This window comes from Leucoraja erinacea, chromosome 3 (genome assembly GCF_028641065.1).
Source record: "Leucoraja erinacea ecotype New England chromosome 3, Leri_hhj_1, whole genome shotgun sequence".
NCBI classification, from domain to species: domain Eukaryota; kingdom Metazoa; phylum Chordata; class Chondrichthyes; order Rajiformes; family Rajidae; genus Leucoraja; species Leucoraja erinaceus.
Window position 1 is genome coordinate 28,145,970 of NC_073379.1, and position 20,335 is coordinate 28,166,304.

A 20,335-nucleotide genomic window follows, 5' to 3' on the forward strand; every position below is an offset into this window, starting at 1 on the left:
TCAAAATTATTTTATTCTACATACATAGTATGTATGTCATATTCCCTTACAATACAATGTTGTATGAAAGAATATGATGTAGATATCATTGTGTTATTTTTGTACAGTGCATTTAAATAACAAATGAACAGCTCATTTACCATGGAGACTTCTGGTGAATCTGGGGTTATGGATTATGGGTGTGAACATAAAGAATCAGAAAGTCATAAGAGCAGAATCAGATCCATTGGCCCAATATGGCCATGCTACTTATCAAATCCCTTCAAACATCACATTAATAGACATACGGCAAGGAAACAGGCCCTTTGGCCAAACGCCTATGCTGACCAAAATGCCCCCATCAATGCTAATCCAACATGTTCACATTTTTGCCCATATCTTTCAGCTCCTGTCCAAATGTCTTTTAAATGTTGTTATAGTACCTGCATTAACTACGTCCTATGGCAACTTGTCCCATATACCTATCACCTTCTGTGTGAAAATGTTGCTCCTCTGGTTCCTATTAAATTTTTCCCTTCTCACCCTAAAGCACTGTCATCCGGTTCTTGATTCCACTATTGGTAGTAGACTCTGTGTGTTCACACTATCTATTTCATTCATGATCTTATACATCTTTATAAAATGTCCCCCTCATCCTCCTATGCAGCACGAAATAAAGTCCTAGCCTGCCCAACCTCTCCCTGTAGCTCAAGCCCTCAGGTCCAAATGTAATTCCAGTCCTAAACTTACCCCCAGTCTGGTTCAGTCAAACATCGACTACGAGCACTGGAAATCCGACTCTCTTTTATTGTGCACAATACCAATACCAATACAATACCTAGTCCAATAACGCGGGTCCAATCCTAGTCACTACTTACTCAAGTCCAACAGCCTCGCGCAAATAGAACACACACCCCAGAAGATCAGCACGCCCCCAATGTGCTCCCACTCTTTTATACCCTTACAGTCCATTGGCGCGAAAATACATGGGGGTGGGGCAACCCCTACAAGCCAATTGTCGATAAGGGCTGCAAAATACTAACCCAATCATATAATGGCACATAACATAGTTTCAGCACATAGCACTTCGGGGAAAACACTTCTGTTAAGTAAAGAAACATTATCCCCAGGTAAAGTAAACACCTTTGTTGAGGCTCCTCTCCTGGACCAATCACAGGGCCAATCTAGTGGCAGGAAGACTCTGCAACATAATTGTATCCCATCATTTCCCCAACCAATCCCAAGCATGCATTTGCAACAGGACCTAACTCCTTCTGCAAAATCTCATACATATTAACAATTAAAGGCCATCTGGACATCAACCCCTTCCCAGGCCACAGACTTTCTGGTCTTGCAGATTTTCTGCAAAAGATGCCAAGCAGGTTTTATAGATCTCTTAAACATAAATCCTCCATTTTGTCAAGTACCCCCAAATGTCTGATATTAACACTAACAATATTGTCATAAATCTACTGTGCACTTTTTTCAGCTTAACAACATCCTTCATATAGAAGGGTAACTGAGTCTGAGCACAATACTACAAATGCGACCTCACCAACGTCTTGTACAATTGTAACATGACATCCCAATTTCTATACTCAATACCCTGGCTAATGATGGCCAGTGTACCAAAAGTCTTCTTGACCACCCTCTCTACCTGTGGCACCATGTTCAGAGAACAATGCATCGGCACTCCTAGATCCCTCTGCTCAACAACACTTGCCCCAGGGGCCCTGCCATTCGCAGTGAAACTCCAGTCGTAGTCTGACTTCTCAAAATGTACCTCCCACTTATCTGCATCAAATTCCCATTGACCATTCTTCATCCCACGTGTCCAGTTGATCAAGTTGCTTAGCGCAGAGATACAACATGGAAACAGGTCCTTCAGCTCACCGAGTCCACGCCAACTATCGTTCACCCGTTCACATTAATTTTACATTATCCCACTTTCTCATCCAGTCCCTACACACTAGGGACATTTTACAGTGGCCAATTAACCTACAAGCACTCATGTCTTTGGGATGTGGGAGGAGTCCAGAGCACCCAGAGGAAACCCATGTGGTCACATGGAGAACGTGCAAGCTCTGCACAGACATCACCCAAGGTCAGGATTGAACCTGGGTCTCTGGCACTGCAGCTCTACTAGCCCCCCACTGTACCGTAGATCCTACTATAATTTTTGATAACCATCTTTGCTATAAACGATACCACCCACTTTAGTGTCATCTGAAAACTTTCTAATCATGCCTTCTTTATTTTCATACAAATCATTGATATAAACCACACGCAGCATTGGGCCCAGAACCAACCCCCTGAGGCACACCACTCGTCACAGACCTCCAGTCAAATAAACAACTTTCCACCATCACTCTCTGCTTCCTTCCTTGAAGTCAATTCTCTAACCAGTCGGCTAGCTCTCTCTGGATTCCATGCGATCTAACCTTCCAGAGCAGCATACCATGCGAAACATCAAATGCCTTGTTGAAGTCCAAATAGAAAACGTCTACAGTTTTGCCCCCATCAACCTCTTTGGTTACTTCAAAAAAACTCAATCAGATTTGTAAGACATGTTCTCCCACATAAAAAACAATGCTGACTGTCCCTAATCAGCCCATGTCTCTCCAAATATCCTAACCCTCAGAATTCTCCCTAGACGTTTAGTTTAGTTTATTTTTGTCATGTGTACCAAGGTACAGTGAAAAACTTTTGTGGAGTGCTGTGCTATCCAGTCAAAGAAAAGACTATACATGATTACAATCAAGCCGTCCACAGTGTACATATAAAGGATAAAGAACACCAACAATGCAAAATAAAGTTCAACTAAAGATAGCTCAAAGGTCTCCAATGAATAGATCGGATGTCAGGAATACACTCTGGTTGGTGAGCGAACAGTTCAGTTGCTTGATAACAGATGGGGGAAAACTTTCCTTGAATCTGGACCTGAGCCTGTAACTCCCAGACTTTGTCTTGCAGCCCTTCTTAAATAGGGGCACAACATTAGCCACCCTCCAGTCTTGCAGCACCTCACCTGTGTGTAATGATAATTCATATATCTCAGCCAGGCCTGCAATTTCTTCTCTAACTTCCCATGCTGTCTTCGGATATATCTGATCATTTGACTTTATCAGAACTTGATTCTTAGCCTTCTATGCCTTGGCTATTCTAGATATTGTGACAGCAACTGCTTCTATTAAGTGTGACCCAGAAACCAACCATCCTCTAGTTCAGTGTTCCCAGACTTTGTCGGGACACCACCCCCTAGGTTCCATAAACCCATCCCCCTTGCCCGCCTACCCTAGCCTATAAAAAGCATTATTCACAATAGCGATTTGCACGACCCCGAAGGTCAACCTTAGTGTTCTTCTTGCATATGACGTGCACAGCCTATAGTTGTAGGTCAAGCTGTTCTATTTGATCTTGTTTGTGCACGTCGGGTTGATTGCATTAGTCGAAACAGGGCGGACCACGTGAAGGTTGCAATCTCCCACCCCAACATTAGTGGTATATATGCAGTACTATTTACTAACATTTCTAATGAACTAAAATACTGCTTTCGTGACAATTATAAGCATGAGTATGCTAACTACACCATTTAGCCTATTGCCTCAATAATTATGCATGAATCATATGCAAGTAATAACATTGAAAAGTTCCAAGAAATACTATTCAGCAAAACAGTGTGCTCTTTTAGAGATGGTCAGTGGAGTGCACAGCAGAAGATGCTGCTTGACCCACTGAGTTGCTCCAGTATTTTGTGTCTCTCTACAACAGAACAATCCCTCCACAAGCATGTCAAGTGTATACTGGCACCTCTCTTGCCCAATGCCACACCCAACTCCGGTATCTCACTACCATCCCTTGCCCGATATGTAGCCAAACTGAATCCTATCTGCCTGCACTTAATCCATTGCCCCGAAAAATGACCAGAGCAAAACAATCCCAAGAAGCTAAAAGAGTGCCAGTCACTGACCTTAGGGAAAAGAGGGCTGATATTGCTTATTCTGGTTGAGGCAGATAGGATATAAACATTTAAGAGACTTTTGGATAAACATATGAATATGCATGTAATGGAGGGTTATGGATTATGTGCAGGCAGCTAAGATTTAGTCTTGGCACCATGTTTGGCACAGACATCATGGGCAGAAAAGCCCGTTCCTGTTCTATTTATGCCATTCTTTACCACCTTATACACTCACGTTGTCACTTTCAGCGAGCTATATATATGCACCCCAACATACTTCTGTATTAGGGTGGCACGGTGGTGCAGCTGTAGATTTGCTGCCTCACAGTGCCAGAGACCCGGGTTCAATCCTGACTACGGTTGCTGGTCTGTAGGGAGTTTGTATGTTATCCCCGTGACCTGCGTGGGTTTTTTCCGAGATCTCCGGTTTTCTCCCACACTCCAAAGATGTAAAGGTTTGCAGGCTAATAGGCTTGGTATAATTGTAAATTGGCCCTAGTGTGTGCAGGATAGTGTTAGAGTGCAGGGGATCGCTGGTTGCCGTGGGGGCCGCGCTGTATATCTAAACTAAACATCAATATTTCTCAGCATATCGCCATTTGTCCTCTCATCTTCCCTTCTTCCTCCCACATGCATTAGCTCTGTCTGCTATTTCTCTGGCCACATTTCCAAATTATTTATACCATGCAGTATTGTTTAACAACATTCTGCTATTCACAACACCCCCAATGTTCATGTCATCTGCAAACTGATTGATCTGAGCTCCCAAACTTTCATCTTGCATATTGACAAATATTACAGGCAACAGAGTCCCAGCTTTGATCCTTGCAGAAAAATACTTGTCATAGGTTTTTAGTGTGAAAAACACTGCTCCGTCACTACCCTCTGTCTTCTCTGACTCAGGCAAGTTTGAATTCAATTTACTAACTCACCATGGATCCCATCTGACTAAATCTTCTGGACCATTCAATATGATCAAGAAAATTGGCGCTGTTGCTGATTGTGAGCAGGATAGCCTCGGGTTACAGGAAGATATTGATCAGTTGGTAAAATGGGCAGAGTGATGCCAGATGGAATTTCATTCTAATAACTGTCAGGTAATCAAGTTTGGGAAGGCTAACAAGGTTAGTAGATACACAATGAATAGCAGGACCTGAGGAATACTGAGGAAGAGTACTTGGCTTACAAGTCTAAGAATCCCTGAAGGTAGTGAGGAAAGTAGGCGGCACATAGAATATAAGAGCGGAATGGTTGCAGTACAGCTTTAAGAAAACTTAGTTTGGCTACAAATGGGAAACTGTCTGAATTTCTAGTCACCACACTACAGGAAGGATGGAATTGCACTGGAGAGGGTGCAGAGGAGATTCACTTGGATGTTGCCTGGAATGGAGGATGGGTTTGTTTTCCTTAACTGGAGAAGGCTGACGGTGACCTAACTGAGGTATAGAAAATTAGAGAGTCAGAATCAAGGTAGAAAGTAAGAAACTGCCCATATAACTACAGCATTTTCCTCCATAACTCTATCTTTCCCCCATTTCCCCCATAAGCTTTTTGTTGCGTGCTATCCAGTCAAAGAAAAGACGATACATGAATACTATCAAGCCGTCCACAGTGTACATATAAAAGATAAAGGGTACACATTTAGTGCAAGATAAAGTCCGATTAAATATCATTCAAACGTCTCCAATGTGATATTTGGGAGGTCAGGACCACATTCAAGCTGGTGTGAAAATGATTCAGTTGTCTGATAACGGGTGGGAAGAAATTGTCCCTGAACCTGGAGGTATGTCTCTTCAACCTTCTGTACGTCTTGCCTAATGCGAGAGGGGAGAAGAGGGAATTACTGGTCCTTGATTATGCTGGTGGTCTTGTCGAGGCAGCATGAAGTGTAGATGCAGTCAGTGGAACGAAAGTTTGTTTTTTGACGTGCCAAATGTCCTAAGCCTCTAAGGACGTAGAGGTGTTGGCGTGGTCAAACTTGTAATTTGAGGAGTCAAAGAACTGCAGACTGGCTTATACCAAAGATAGACATAAAGTGCTGGAGTAACTCAGCAGGTCAGTCTGCATGTCTGGTGACCTTCCGGGTCAGGACCCTTCTTGAGACCCTTCAGTCTAAAGAAGGGTCCCGACTCGAAGCGTCACCCACCCTTTTTCTCCAGAGATGCTGCCAGACCAACTGAGGTACGCCAGCACTTTGTGTCTAACTTTTAAATTTTAGTTTGATTAGTATTTCTCTACAACCCAACCAGACCAAGCCAGCACTTGAGTCTGCCTTCAGTAGTCTACAAGTCTTTCCCTGAAATTTAGGCGGCACATAGTTTGAATGGTTGCAGTACAGCTTTAGTATTTTGGCTCTAAACTGTCTGAACTAGTCACCACACTACAGGAAGACACAGAGCTCAGGTTCACTCCAATGGAGGATTCCCAATTCTCCTGAGTCTGCTGCAGTTCCCTTCAGACAGACAAGACTACCTTGGTCTTGAAGTGTGACTGCACTTTGCATTAAAGCACCAGTGATTGAACTAATCATCAGCCTAATGCATGCCCTTGGGGGGATTAGAATTTGTAGCTACAATCACCAATAAATAAATGTTGGCAATTTTTAGCAGTTTTAACAGTTTATTAATTTAAACTGCTTAAGCCCCACATTTATAGAAATTAAAACCAAAATGATTTTGAGACATTTGTACCTTTTTGACCAGATTTGCAGCCATCAGTGTCTTAAGGAAGTGTAAGATACTGACAGTATCGCTTAATCTTTTGATCATCTTTCTTTAAGTGCTCCCCTTCATTCAAAAGTGGATTAAGTAGAGGTACCGCAAAGGACACATTCTCATTAACTTCTTGTTAAAGGTCAATTGTAAAAGGTCAAGTGCGATTCCCCCAAAGACTTGTACAAACTGTAACATAATATCCCAATTTCTATACTAGATCCATTGGCAGATAAATGCCAGCATGCCAAAGCCTTCTTCACCACCCTATCTACTGGCGATGCCAATTTTGGGGAGCTATGTACTTCTAGTCTTGGATCCCTATGTTCTACAACACTCTCCTAGGTCGTACCATTCTCAATGAAGGTCCTATCCTGCCTGGTTTGACCTACCAAAATGCAACACCTCACACATCTGAATTAAAGTCAATTAGCCATTTCTCAGCCTATTTGCTTAGTTGATCAAGATCCTGGTGTCAATCTTGATAATCTTCTTCATTGTCTATGATGAGACCTATTTTAGAATAATCTGTAAATTTACTAATCATGGGTGGCACAGTAGCGCAGCTGATAGAGCTGCCAACTCACAGCGCCAGATTCCCAAGTTTGATCCTGACCTTGAGTTCTGTCTTTATGGAGTTTGCATGTACTCCTTGTGACCATGGAGATTTCCTCTGGGTGCTCCTGTTTCCTGCCACATCCCAAAGACATGCGGGCTTGTAGGTTAATTAGGCTCTGTAAATTGCTAGTGTGTAGGGAGTGGGTGCAAAAGTGGAATAACATAGAACTAATGTGAACAGGTGATAAATGGTCAGCGTGGACTTGGTAGGTCAAAGGGCCTGTTTCCATGCTGTATCAATCAATACCTTGTATATTCTCAGCCAACTCGTTGATATTGATGACAAATAGCAATGGGCCCAGCACCGATTCCTGAGATACACCACTAGTCTACACCACTACACCACAGGCCCCCAGTCCGAAAACCAACCTTCCATCAACATCCACTGCTTTCTATCATGTTAACAATTTTGTATCCAGTTAGACACAAAATGCTGGAGTAACTCAATGGGACTGAAGAAGGGTCTCGAGCCGAAACGTCACCCATTCCTTCTCTCCAGAGATATTGCCTGCCCGTTGAGTTACACCAGCATTTTGTGTCTACCTTCGATTTAAACCAGCATCTGCAGTTCTTTCCTCCACACTCTATGTCCAGTTAGTTGGCACTCTCTGGATCCCATACAATCCAACCTTCCCAAGCAGCCTACCATGCGGAATATTTTCAAAGGTCTTGCTGAAGTTTATATACACTTCATCTACAGCTCTTCCCTCATCAACCCTCTTGATTACTTCTTCATAAAACAATCAAAATCACACAATCTCCCATTCACAAAACCATGCTGATTATCCCTAATCAACCGCTAAAGGTCAATGGTAAATTGTATTTTACAATTTACAATTTGCTGCCTTTCAAAATACATATATATATTATCCTTCAGAGTCCTCTCCAGTTACTCTCCTACACAAATGTTTGGCTTTCTGATCTATAGCTCCCACGTTTTTCTTTGCAGCCCTTCTTAAATAGAACTACGACATTAGTCACCCTAATCTGCCAGCATCTCAATTCTAGCAGTGATTCATATATATTCTAGCCAGCACTCCTGTAATTTCTTCTCTAGCTTTCCCCAGTGTCCTTGGATATATCTGAACAGGCTCAAGAGATTTATGTACCTTCATATGTTCTATGATATCCAGCACCTCCTCGACTGTAATACAGATATTATCACCATTAACTTTACCAACATCTTTAGCCCTCATGTCGTTCTCCGCAATGGAAAAGCAGGAGAAATATTTATTTTGTCAATCTCTTGCGGCTCCATACATAGATGACCACTTTTTTTTTGAGGGGTCCAATGGATAGAATTTAATCTTGAAAAATGTGAAATGATGCCTTTTGACTGGACTAATACAACTAGGATATGAATAATGAATGGTAAGACATTCAGATGTCCAAAGGAACAGAGAGACATGTACAGGTCTTGATAGCAACAGTATCAGTAGACAAGGTGGTTGAGAAGCCTTGCTTTGATATTTGCCCTATTTAGTGGAGGCATAAAAAATAAAAACAGGGAGTTATGGTCATCTATGTAAAATATTATTAAGGTTAGTAGTAGTAATGACAGGAATTATGTGATTGTACTGGAATGGGTACAAATAAATTCACCAGGATGCGTGGGATGCATCTGTGAGCGCAAATTGGATAGATGGGGTTTAATTTCCTTGAAGGGGAGGAGGCTGAGGGAGGACCTGATAGAGGTATACAAAATTTTGAAGGGTATAAATGGGGTAGATAGTGAGAAATCTTTCCATGTGGCAGAGGTGTCTGTAACAAGGGACATATTCTAGTGACTTATGGTGTGCCTTGGTGACCAGTGCTGGGTCCATTTGTGGTTATACCAGCAACTTGAATGAGAATGTACAAGGCTTGATTAGTTAAGGGCCTGTCCCACTTGGGCGTCATTTGCATGTCATTTATGTGACAGGCCGGCAGTGACTGACGCGCGACAGTTGCGTGAAAATCATCTAGCAGTACGACAGTCGCATGCCCAATAGCGCCAGTCTCCGTGGCAAGGATTTTCTCAGTAAACATTTTTCAAAACACGGCGCGCTTTATGCCCGGGTGATCGCGTGATGTGGCGCTCAAATGACGCGCTGACGACGTACGTGCGCCGACGCATGGTTACGGATGTTGACGCATAATAAATTAGCATAGGCAATGCTCATGCGTCACCGTGCAGAACCATGCATCACCAGGCTCTACACGTACGCCATCAGTACGTTCGCGTGCGCAAGGGATACGTCACGCATGTGGCGCCTGAGGATTTTGAACATTCCAAAATCCTGGGGCGATAGGGAAGCACCGGGCGTTACCCCACGTCACTGCATACGCCACCACGCCTCACCATGCAAGCGTCACGACGCGCCAACCAATTTTTAGGATGTCGCGTAAATGACGCACAATTGGGACAGGCCCTTAAGTTTACAGATGACACTAAAGTAGGTGATACCGGAGATGGTGAAAATGATTTATGAGCTGAGAAATGGCTAATGGAATTTAATGCAGATAAATGTGAGGTGTTGTATTTTGGGAAGTCAAACCAGGGTAAGATCTTCACAGTGAATGGTAGGGCTCTGGGGAATGTAGTAGAGGGGAAGGTTCGAGAAGCACAAGTAGTTCCCTGAAAGTTACATCATAGATAGATAGATAGATAGATAGATAGATAGATAGATAGATAGATAGATAGATAGATAGATAGATAGATAGATGGTGATTAATGATTTAGGTTCATTAGATAGATAGATAGTCAGATAGATAGATAGATAGATAGAGAGATAGATAGATAGATAGATAGATAGAGAAAAACACACAGAGCCACAAAAACTCAGCGGGACAGGCAGCATCCCTGAAGATGACGTTTTGGGTCCAGACCCTTCTTAAGACTGATTGTGGCAGGGGGATGGAAGGAAATTAGGAGAGGAGAGGCAAGATAAGCCTGTCAAGTAATAGCTGATCACAGGTGAAGGGTTTTTTTGACAAAGGCCAGTGATGAAAAGACAGAAGGTATGAGACAAACAGATTGAAGAGTTGAGAATTGTGAAGCTAGAGGACGCAATGTAGGTGGATGGGGAGGGTAGAAATAGGTCCAACTGGGACCGAGGGAAGGGGAGGAAAGAAAGTGGGGAGTGTATAGAGGTTGTGACGTTATGTTGCATATGTACAATATGTCGGTGAGGCCGCATTTGGAGTATTGTGTTCAGGGTCTTTAAGCTGGAAAGAGTGCAGAGATTTAGAAGGACGCTGACAGGCTAGGACTCCTTGGAGTGCAAGAGGCCGAGGGCTGATCTTATAAAGGTGCACAAATTCATGAAGGGAATACATAAGGTTAATGCCCAGGGCAGGGGAACCAAGAACCAGAGGACATAGGTTTACAGTGAGATGGGACAAGATTTAATAGGAAGATGAGGGGCAATCTTTTCACTCCGAGAGTGGTGGGAATATAGAACAAGCTGGTAGTTGAGGTAGGTACTATAACAGCATTAAAAAGGCACTTGGGCAGATACATGGATAGGAACGATTGAGATGGATATGGACCAAACTGGGTAAATGGGTCAAGTTTAGATTGGGAACTTGGTCGGTATGGACCAATTGGGCTGAAGGACCTATTTCCGTGCTGTATGGCTCTATAATTCTAATTGGTCTTTAGCAAGCAGTAACCGGGTAATTGCCAGAAATTAGTCCTTGATCATTTGTAGACAGTTATATTCGGCACCCTGGTAACTGTACATCAGTGATTAGTACATTACATTGGTCCAAGGCATTAGTAACCAATCATACTCAAGCACAAACAACAAGCTGTTATTTGTGTGTAGGATTAGCTCTATAACCAGGCACAATTGGCATCAATCAGCCAATCTACAGTTAGTTCTCAACTATCAATCGCGATTTACTCTCAACATGCAACTAACGGAATCAAAAAGACAGACAGTTTAGGACTATTTCTCTTTCTACAGATACTGCCCAACTTGCTGAACTTTTTCAGAATTTGCTATTTTAGTTGTAATATATTGTGGTCAAGGCACTAGCAATACCCAGTGACCTAATCCTTGAGCATCAGAAATAAGTTTTGTTCATGTCCATAAGTGATAGGAGCCACTCGGCCCATCAAGTCTACTTCACCATTCAATCATGATCTATCTTCCCCTCTCAACCCCCTTCTCCTGCCTTCTCTCCATAACCCCTGACACCATACTAATCAAGGATGTATCAATTTCTGTCTTAAAAATATCCATTGACTTGGCCTGTACAGCCTTCTGTCGCAACAAATTCCACAGATTCACCACCCTCTGACTATGAGATGCAGTTAGCATCTAACTACCATTTCCTTGATCACCAGTCAAATATCTGGCTAACCTTTGATCTAATATCATTAGTCAGTCATTCCTAGAGCCCAGAGTCTGGCCACCATTGGCCAGCCACTCTTAGAACCCAACAACCTTACTCTTTGCCTTCGGCATTCAATCTTCTGAGTCATCCTCAGTCATCCTTTGTGAAACTTCAGTCTTACTTCCATGTTATAATAAATGCTGACATTGTGTCTTGTGCATGTCTGCAAGGTGCCAGTGTGGGTCTGCCATTGATCCGATTAGTCAGACTTTGCAGTCATCATCTCATTAACTTTACTGTGCCTTCGGGGAGGAAACCCTTCAAACAGGCAATTGAGCAAAATGTGGGTTGAATTTACAGTCAAAATACAAAGATATGCTTGTTAGCTAAATGTTTGAAGTAGGCATATGACATTTACTGCCATATAGCCCGATTTATACCATTGAGCTCAGAATCTTCAAGATGTACAAAGAACTTGAAAACCGTGAACACTGTCCCAGACACTGTTCCATTCCGACATAAGTGTTTACATGAGCACTGGTTATGACTGAGGTGTACGATGCAGTCTATAAAGGGCTGTAAGGAAAAATGACTATCAGACCTTTGCTATTATAGGTTTTAATTTCTTGTTTTCATTTCATGCCCTCAACTTGGGTACACAGAACATCATTGCAAAGGTTGTCTATATAGTGCCAGCGCAATAACCTGGCCCTCAACACCAGCAAAACCAAGGAACTGATAGTGGACTTTGGAAGGAGTAGGAGGGGGACCCACAGCCCCATCTATATCAACGATGGTTGAAAGGGTCAAGAGCTTCAAATTCCTGTGCGTGCACATCTCTGAAGATCTCTCCTGGTCCGAGAACACTAATGCAATTATCAAGAAAGCTCATCAGCGCCTCTACTTCCTGAGAAGATTACGGAGAGTCGGTTTGTCAAGGAAGACTCTCTCTAACTTCTACAGGTGCACAGTAGAGAGCATGCTGACCGTGGCTGGTTGCATCGTGGCTTGGTTCTGCAATTTGAGCGCCCTGGAGAGCAAAAGACTACAAAAAGTAGTAAACACTGCCCAGTCCATCATCGGCTCTGACCTTCCTTCCATCGAGGGGATTTATCGCAGTCGCTGCCTCAAAAAGGCTGGCAACATCATCAAAGACCCACACCATCCTGGCCACACACTCATCTCCCTGCTACCTTCAGGTAGAAGGTACAGGAGCCTGAAGACTGCAACAACCAGGTTCAGGAATAGCTACTTCCCCACAGCCATCAGGCTATTAAACCTGGCTCGGACAAAACTCTGATTATTAATAGCCCATTTTCTGTTATTTGCACTTTATCCGTTTATTTATTCATGTGTGTATATATTTATATTATAGTATAAGGACACACTTATCTGTTTTGTAGTAAATGCCTACTATGTTCTGTGTGCTGAAGCAAAGCAAGAATTTCATTGTCCTATACAGGGACACATGACAATAAACTCACTTGAACTTGATGATGCAGAACTGAGAACTGCAGTAAGCAATAAGAACAATAGTTAGTACTGACCTCCAAGGACATAGACTGGTGAATTTGGCACCAACATGTGAGTTGTATTTCAACATAGATACCTGAATGAGTAGGGAGGAACTGTAGATGCTGGTTTACACCAAAGACAGTCACAAAAATCTGGAGTAACTCAGCGGTTCAGGCAGCTGGAGCTCTGGAGAAAAGGAACAGATGATGTTTCAGGTCGAGACCCTTCTTCGGACTCAGGGGAAAAGGGAATGAGAGATATAGACGGTACTTAGGACAAATGTATGGAAGATCTGCAAAAAGCAATGATAATCAAGGAAACGTGGGTCACACAATAGGCCATAGTTGGTTATGGGATAGGTGATAATGTGTTATACAGACAGAGCAACTGAAGTTCTGTTTTGATAGAACGAATGAGCAGAAGTAATATAAGCTAAATAATGACATTTTAAAAGAGATGGTATTAGTTCAAAAGACCTGGGTATGGATTAACAACAACCCCTATGCCTCTTTCCTCACTGTAAACTAGGCAAATGATTTGTCGAGCACCTGCGTTCTGTTTGCACGGGTCACGTATTGGTTTGGACTTGAATTGTCAAATATCCACATAAGGCTATGACGAGCATTCTAAATGCAGATCTTCTGTTTAGCTGGACATGTAACTGATTAAAATCATTATCTGAAAAATCATATTTTTAAGATACTTCAGTTATTTATTAGCTATTCCATATGGCCCTTGCCGGCTTATTTTCCTGCATTTATGGTGTGATAATGGACGAAAAATGTTCTACACTGGAGAAATTCCTATTACCAGGTCCATCAAGTTTGTGTTCCGAGATTATATTTTAACTACTACCGCTTTCTTTAATTATTATCTTTATTGACCTCTAAAGGGAAAGTGATTAATTGAAGAGCAAAGTATTGTTCACTTGTTACAAAGAGCTCCACTAATCCCCACAATATTTGAGCAATCTGAGTGAATATAAAGTTACAAGCACTATCGTACCATTTTGCCTCACTTCTACAATTAACTTTATTATCTTGTCTGTTCATTATTATGCAATTGAGACTGTAGTTTTCCAAGATACACATGAAGGGAATTGTATTTCCTGTTATATTCTAGTGCATTCAGAGAATACACGGAGAGCTGGGTGTCATTGTAAAGCCAGTAATTTACTAAGCTCCATAAATGATGCTGAGGAAATTATCCTGTGATATGTTTTATGAAGAATGTAATATACAGTGTTAAAATATTTAGACCTACTATGTACTTCACTGTCCATATAAGACTGTTGGTTAAAACAGTTTCTTTATCAAAGTGTTATAGGATCTTGACTCCTGACATTTCCACAATTTATATTACATTGCGCGTTGAATACCAGAAGAGCAGTATGGTGAAAATGTAGGGCGAATTGTTTATATGAACAGTAATGTGATAAATATGATGGATATTAACAAAGCAGTGTTATTTAAAATATTAGTTCAATGTGGAATTGTTTACCAAAGCCTGTCACTTCAATATGGTGGACCCAATGCACTGTGAAATGTTTCTGAACAAGCTTAGTCATAATTGATAATTACCTCTGCCTTATTTTTTCTGTTTTGCTAGAACTTAACCCAGACTTTTACGGACATTTACCAGCTGGCTAGCTCCAGGGTTACCGCTCTGGAAGCAGAAATTGCTTCACATCAAAAACACATTGGGGCTCTTAAATCAGAACTTCAGACGGCATGCCTGCGTGAAAATAATGCCTTAGTTCCAGTAAGTTCCTGTTTTCACACATAACAGTTTACAGGTAGGTCGTTGGTAAATTATCAGCAGCAGATGTATGAAGACCACGCTCAATGTAATCTAAGTAAATATTTATACTTATGTGACAGTTATCATCATCAGAATATTGTAGGAAGATGTATTTTCATTTGTTACTTGATATACAGTATATGCAATGAAAAAAAATCTAAGTATAAATTTGCACAGATCATACTTGTTAGGACTAGGAAAAGTAATGGAGACCATTTACCTGCTGTCAGGAAGTGCTTCATAATATACTAAATGTTATGTTGGTAACTACGTTGATCCAGATATCTGCCATTCGCCTGTTTCCAGACTGCTAAATGGGCAAGTACTGTTCCATTGTGACAAACAGAAAATGCACATTATTATGAGCCATAATATTAAAGCCAAAATTAGACTTTAAGTTGCCATACCTTAAATAATGTGAAGGGGTTTTCATCGCCCCATACTGGTTGGAGCATTGGTTCACAGTAGTCTGTCTGATTGTTAATGAGCACCAGCTAATTTCTGAAGCTCATCAACACAATGAAGATAAAGCTGAAGGCTTAAAAAATGAATCTGACATTCCTCTGACAAAAAAAATGACCACTCAAAATTTGTAGGCCATAATTTAAAAATTCAATGAAAAAGTGAAGCAACTATCTCTTATTTGTCTTTATCAGTCAAATTGTTTCATTTATTTATGGCCCAGTATCCTGGTTCTCATCTTTAAATTTTTCTCATTAAAATAAAAGGATAATAATCAACAGAATACTGTCATAGCATTTCTCACAGTTGTTAGGATAACTGGCTATTTTTAATATAGTTTTAATACAGTTTCCGGGGTTGGACAGTGGCACAGCGGTAGGGTTGCTACTTTAGAGCGCCAGAGACCCGGGTTCAATCTAGACTCCGGGTGCTGTCTGTACCTAATTCGTACGTTCTTCCTGTGACCGCGTGGGTTTTCTCCAGGTGCTCCGCTTTACTCCCACAGTCCATAGATGTACAGGTTTGTAGATTAATTGGCTTCTGTAAATTGTCCCTAGAGTGTAGGGTAGAACTAGTGTATGGGTGATTTTTGGTCGATGTGGATTGTTGGGCCGAAGGGCCTGTTTTCACGTATCTCTAAAACCTAAAGTGCAGCTGTCTCACAACTCCGGCGACCGTGTTCAATTATGACATCTGCTGCTGTCTGTGTAGAGTTTGCTTGTTTTCCCTGCAACTGTGCGTACTTCCGCTGATGTCTTCCCATATCCCAAGTGCTGGTTGTAAGCGGGATGATAGAAGAATAAGGGGGTAGATGATGGGCACGTGTGAGAGAATAGATTACAGGAGAGTAAGTGGGGAATGAGAATGCTGGGATTACAGTGGTGGAGTGGTAGAGCTGCTGCCTCACAGGCCAGAGGCCTGGATTCAATCCTGATGTGCTGTCTGTGTGGTGTTTGCACATTCTCTCTGTGGCCACGTGGATTTCCTCAGTGCTCCGGTTTCCTCCCACATACCAAAGATGTCAGGGTTTGTATGTTATTTAGCCTCTGCAAACTTTCTTAGTGTGTAGAGGGTGTATGAGAAAGTGGGATAACCTTAGAACTATTGTGCACAGGTCGGTGTGGACTCAGTGGGCCGATAGTCGGTGTGGGCTAAAGGCAGTGGCGTAGGGTGGGTTTTGAGCGCCCGGGGCAGTTTAAAGTTTTGTGCCTCCTCATTAGCGGGGGGGGGGGGGGGGGGGGGGGAGAAGGGGACCCTGGCCTCGGACCTGGGAAGGGGAAGGAGGAGGAGAAAGGGAAATGGAAGGGGAAGGAACACATTTTTGGTCTCTTCCATCGGGGGATGCGACTTCTTTTGTCGTATCCCCCGTCTCCGCCTGCGCCGAGGCCTAATGGCGGAGCTGGCGTCCTCGGAGCTGTGGCAGAGGCAGCGGCGGCTGGGACAGCGGCAGCGGCGACCAGAACTCAGAGCAGCGACAGCGGCGGCCTGGCCTCGGAGCTGGGGCGGCGGCAACGGCGGCCTGGCCCGCGCTGTTTTATACTCACAGCTCCAGGTAACTCCTCCTCGCACCAACGGCTCCCCGGGCCTCTGTAGAAGCAAGCCCCGCGCTGTTTTTATACTCACAGCTCCAGGTAACCCCTCCTCGCTCCAACGGCTCCCCGGGCCTCTTAATTTTATTTAAAAAATTTATCCAACAATTTTTTTGCACCCCTAAAAATTTAGCGCCCGGGGCAACTGCCCCTCTGGCCCCCTCAACGCTACGCCACTGGCTAAAGGGCCTGTTTCCATGTTGTATCACTAAACTAAACGGGTATAAACACAATGAACTGAATAGTCTCCCAAGTCATGTGAATATAAAGAGATACATTTCACTCAATTTCGGACTGAATTTTAAAGGCACAATACTGTGGTTTGACTGTGGCATGCTTATTGTTGGCACTTGGGGATACATTTCTAGGCATATGTAGTTATAGCTGAGATGCTTTTGATTCTTAGCCTTCAGTTTTAGATAATATTACGTTATGAATTTTAGAAAATAAGAATGTATATTTTTTTGCTGATTAAACTTTAATTCCCTTACCTGGATGACAATGATTTGGTCTTTATGGAGGTAATTGCAATTCATTTCAATGGCTCAGTTAGATTTCCCATTTATTGTTTGCACTGTGGTAGATAAGGGAATTATCTTGGGCATGATTTATTGTATTTTACAAATAAAACTTAAACTTGTAAACTTGAGCAAGAATTGTGAATATTCACAAAATTGTGCTTTGTGAGAAAATTTCAATATAACATTTGAAAATGAAATTTGAATTCCATGCTATTAGCCCATAAACTACAAAAATAATCTCACGTTGTGAAATTTAATGTTAATTATCTAGCACTTTCATAGAACATAGAACAGAGCAGCACACAGAGGCCCTTCAGCCCACAATGTCTATGCTGAATATGATGCCAAATTAAACTAATTTCCTCTGCATGGATATGATCCATCTCCCCACATTCTCTGCAAATCATCGTGCTTATCTAAAAGCCTCTTAAATGCCACTATCATGTATACTTCCACCACCACCACCTATGGGAGATACCACCTATCCCTCTTTGTGTAAAAAAAATTGGCCAAAACTACTTACTTAAACGTTTACGTTTTGACATTTCTGCCATGGGAAAAAGATTCTGACTGTTTACCTCATCTATGACATGATTTTATATACATCAGGTCTCCCGTCAATCTCTAATGCTCGAGAGAAAACAACTCAAGTTTTTCCAATCTCTCCTTGTAGCTAATACCCTCTAATTAATGAATCTCATCTGCACCTGCTCTAAAGCCTCTATTTTCTCTAGAATTGGCCAACCAGAACACTTAATACTCCAAATGTGGCATTACCAAAGTTTCACAAAACTGAACTCTTACACACTCAAAGCCCCGACAAATGAAGGCAAGCATACCATATGCTTTCTTTACCACTTTATCTACTGGTGTTGCCACTTTCAGGGCCCTACGGACTTGGAGTCCTAAATCCCTCTGTACGTCAAGATTGTTATAGGTTTTGCTATTACCTGTATATTTTCCCTTTACTTTCGACCTCCCAAAGTGCAAACTTTACACTTGTTTGGCATAAACTCCATTTGTCATTTTTCCACCAATATCTGTAACTAATTTATATCCACTGTATCCCTAGACAGCCTTCCTCACTGTCTGCAAACTTAAAAGCTGCCGTGTAGTGCTCTAAGCTAGTTATTATAAAATAGGCCTGGATTTAAGTGCCCAAGTTCCTTGCTGATGTTCATTGATATTATGCACCTACTTTTTCTGCATCAGGAAAAGTAACCTTTCCACCTGAGACTGTTTGTGAGCTGTAAGGTGAGACTGGTATCATGACGTAAAACAAGAAGTACAACTAAATTCCTCCAGGGACCATTAGCTGATGAAATAAAAGCTCCAATATTTTGCTATCTGTCAAAGCTGTTGTTTTTTCAAATCTCTCTTAATGCAAGGCATTCCAAAATATTTGTAAGGAGTGAAACAAACAGTTAAACAATTTAAAGCATTACTATATATTCAAATAATGAAAATCAAATATAATCTAGATTATTACTTTTCTTCCTCATAGCCTTGACATCTCAATTGAAATGAATGGTCTTGCAGATCCTGCTTTAGGATCGGAGAGCCGATTCCCAGGGATAACAGCTGGGAAATTACGGCAAGCTCCTGCTCCACTGTTCTGCTCCACACAGTCTAGCAGTGAAGTGCCGCCATGAGATCACCATCAAGCTTGGCCAGCAAGTTCAGGACATCCGCATTCACAATTTTTAATAATGTCAAGCTATAATCATATTTCAATGTCTTAAGACAGTTGGACCCTTTTCCAAAGATGAAAATATCAAAGTGTCAAGGCATAGTTTTGTGGTCAAAGGGGGTGAATTTAAAGGATATGTAAGAGTAGTGGGTGCCTGGAATGCACTGCCAGGGGTGGCGGTGGAAGCAGATAAGATGGTGGTATTTAAGAGGCTTTTAGATAGGTATATGAATATACAGGGATTTGAGGGATATGGATCACATGCAGATAGAGGAGATTAGTTTAACATAGCATCATGTCGGACAGACAATGTGTTCTAATGTATGTTAGCATGAAGAGAATTTTTGGTTACTTCAAAAAACATAATCAGATTTGTAAGACACGATCTCCCACGTACAAACCATGCTGATTATCCCTAATCAGTGCCTATCTAAATCCATATATATCTTATGTCATAAGGAATAATTAGGCCATTCGACTCATCAAGTCTACTCCGCCATTCATTCATGGCTGATCCATCTCTCCTTCCAAACCCCATTCTCCTGCCTTCTCCCCATAACCTCTGATACCTGTACTAATCAAGAATCCATCTATCTCTGCTGTAAAAATATCCACTGACGGCCTCCACAGCCTGTGGCAAATAATTCCACAGATTTACCACCCTCTGACTAAATACATGTCTCCTCATCTCCTGAGGCTATAACTTCTAGTCCTAGACTCTCCCATTAGTGGAAACATCCTCTCCACATCCACTTTATCCAAGCCTTTCATTCTTCTATATGTTTCAACGTGGCCCCCCCCCTCATTCGTCTAAACTCCAGCTAGTACAGGCCCAGTACCGACAAACACTCATCATAGATTAATGGACTCATTCCTGGAATCATTCTTATAAACCTCCAGAGTCAGCACATCCTTCCTCAGATATGGTGCCCAAAATTGCTTACATCCTTAAGAATCCTGTCCAGTAGCTTGCCTACTACAGATGTTAGACTTACTGGTGTAACAGGACATGTTAGTAGGTTATTATGCAGATTTTATGTCATCTTAGTTCATTCAGCGCTAAAGATTTTACAAGATATAATAAGTGATGTTACCAGTGATTCCATGGTTAGCATCTATATCATTATTTTAATTTTTTTTGTCCTGTGCATTCAAATCTTTCCATG

At 41.9% G+C, this 20,335-nt stretch overlaps 1 protein-coding gene across 5 annotated transcripts in view; it reads left to right on the forward strand.

Annotated features, from left to right (window-relative positions):
• LOC129695419 (coiled-coil domain-containing protein 171-like) overlaps positions 1-20,335 on the forward strand; it is a 254,013-nt gene that overhangs the window by 197,331 nt on the left and 36,347 nt on the right. For 4 of the 5 annotated variants that reach the window (XM_055632349.1, XM_055632347.1, XM_055632346.1 and 1 more), the window contains exon 24: positions 14,716-14,868. In XM_055632349.1, coding sequence (XP_055488324.1) covers positions 14,716-14,868 — 153 coding nt within the window. Of the gene's footprint in view, positions 1-14,715; positions 14,903-20,335 lie in introns of all 5 variants that reach the window. The other variant, XM_055632350.1, reaches the window with a different exon arrangement.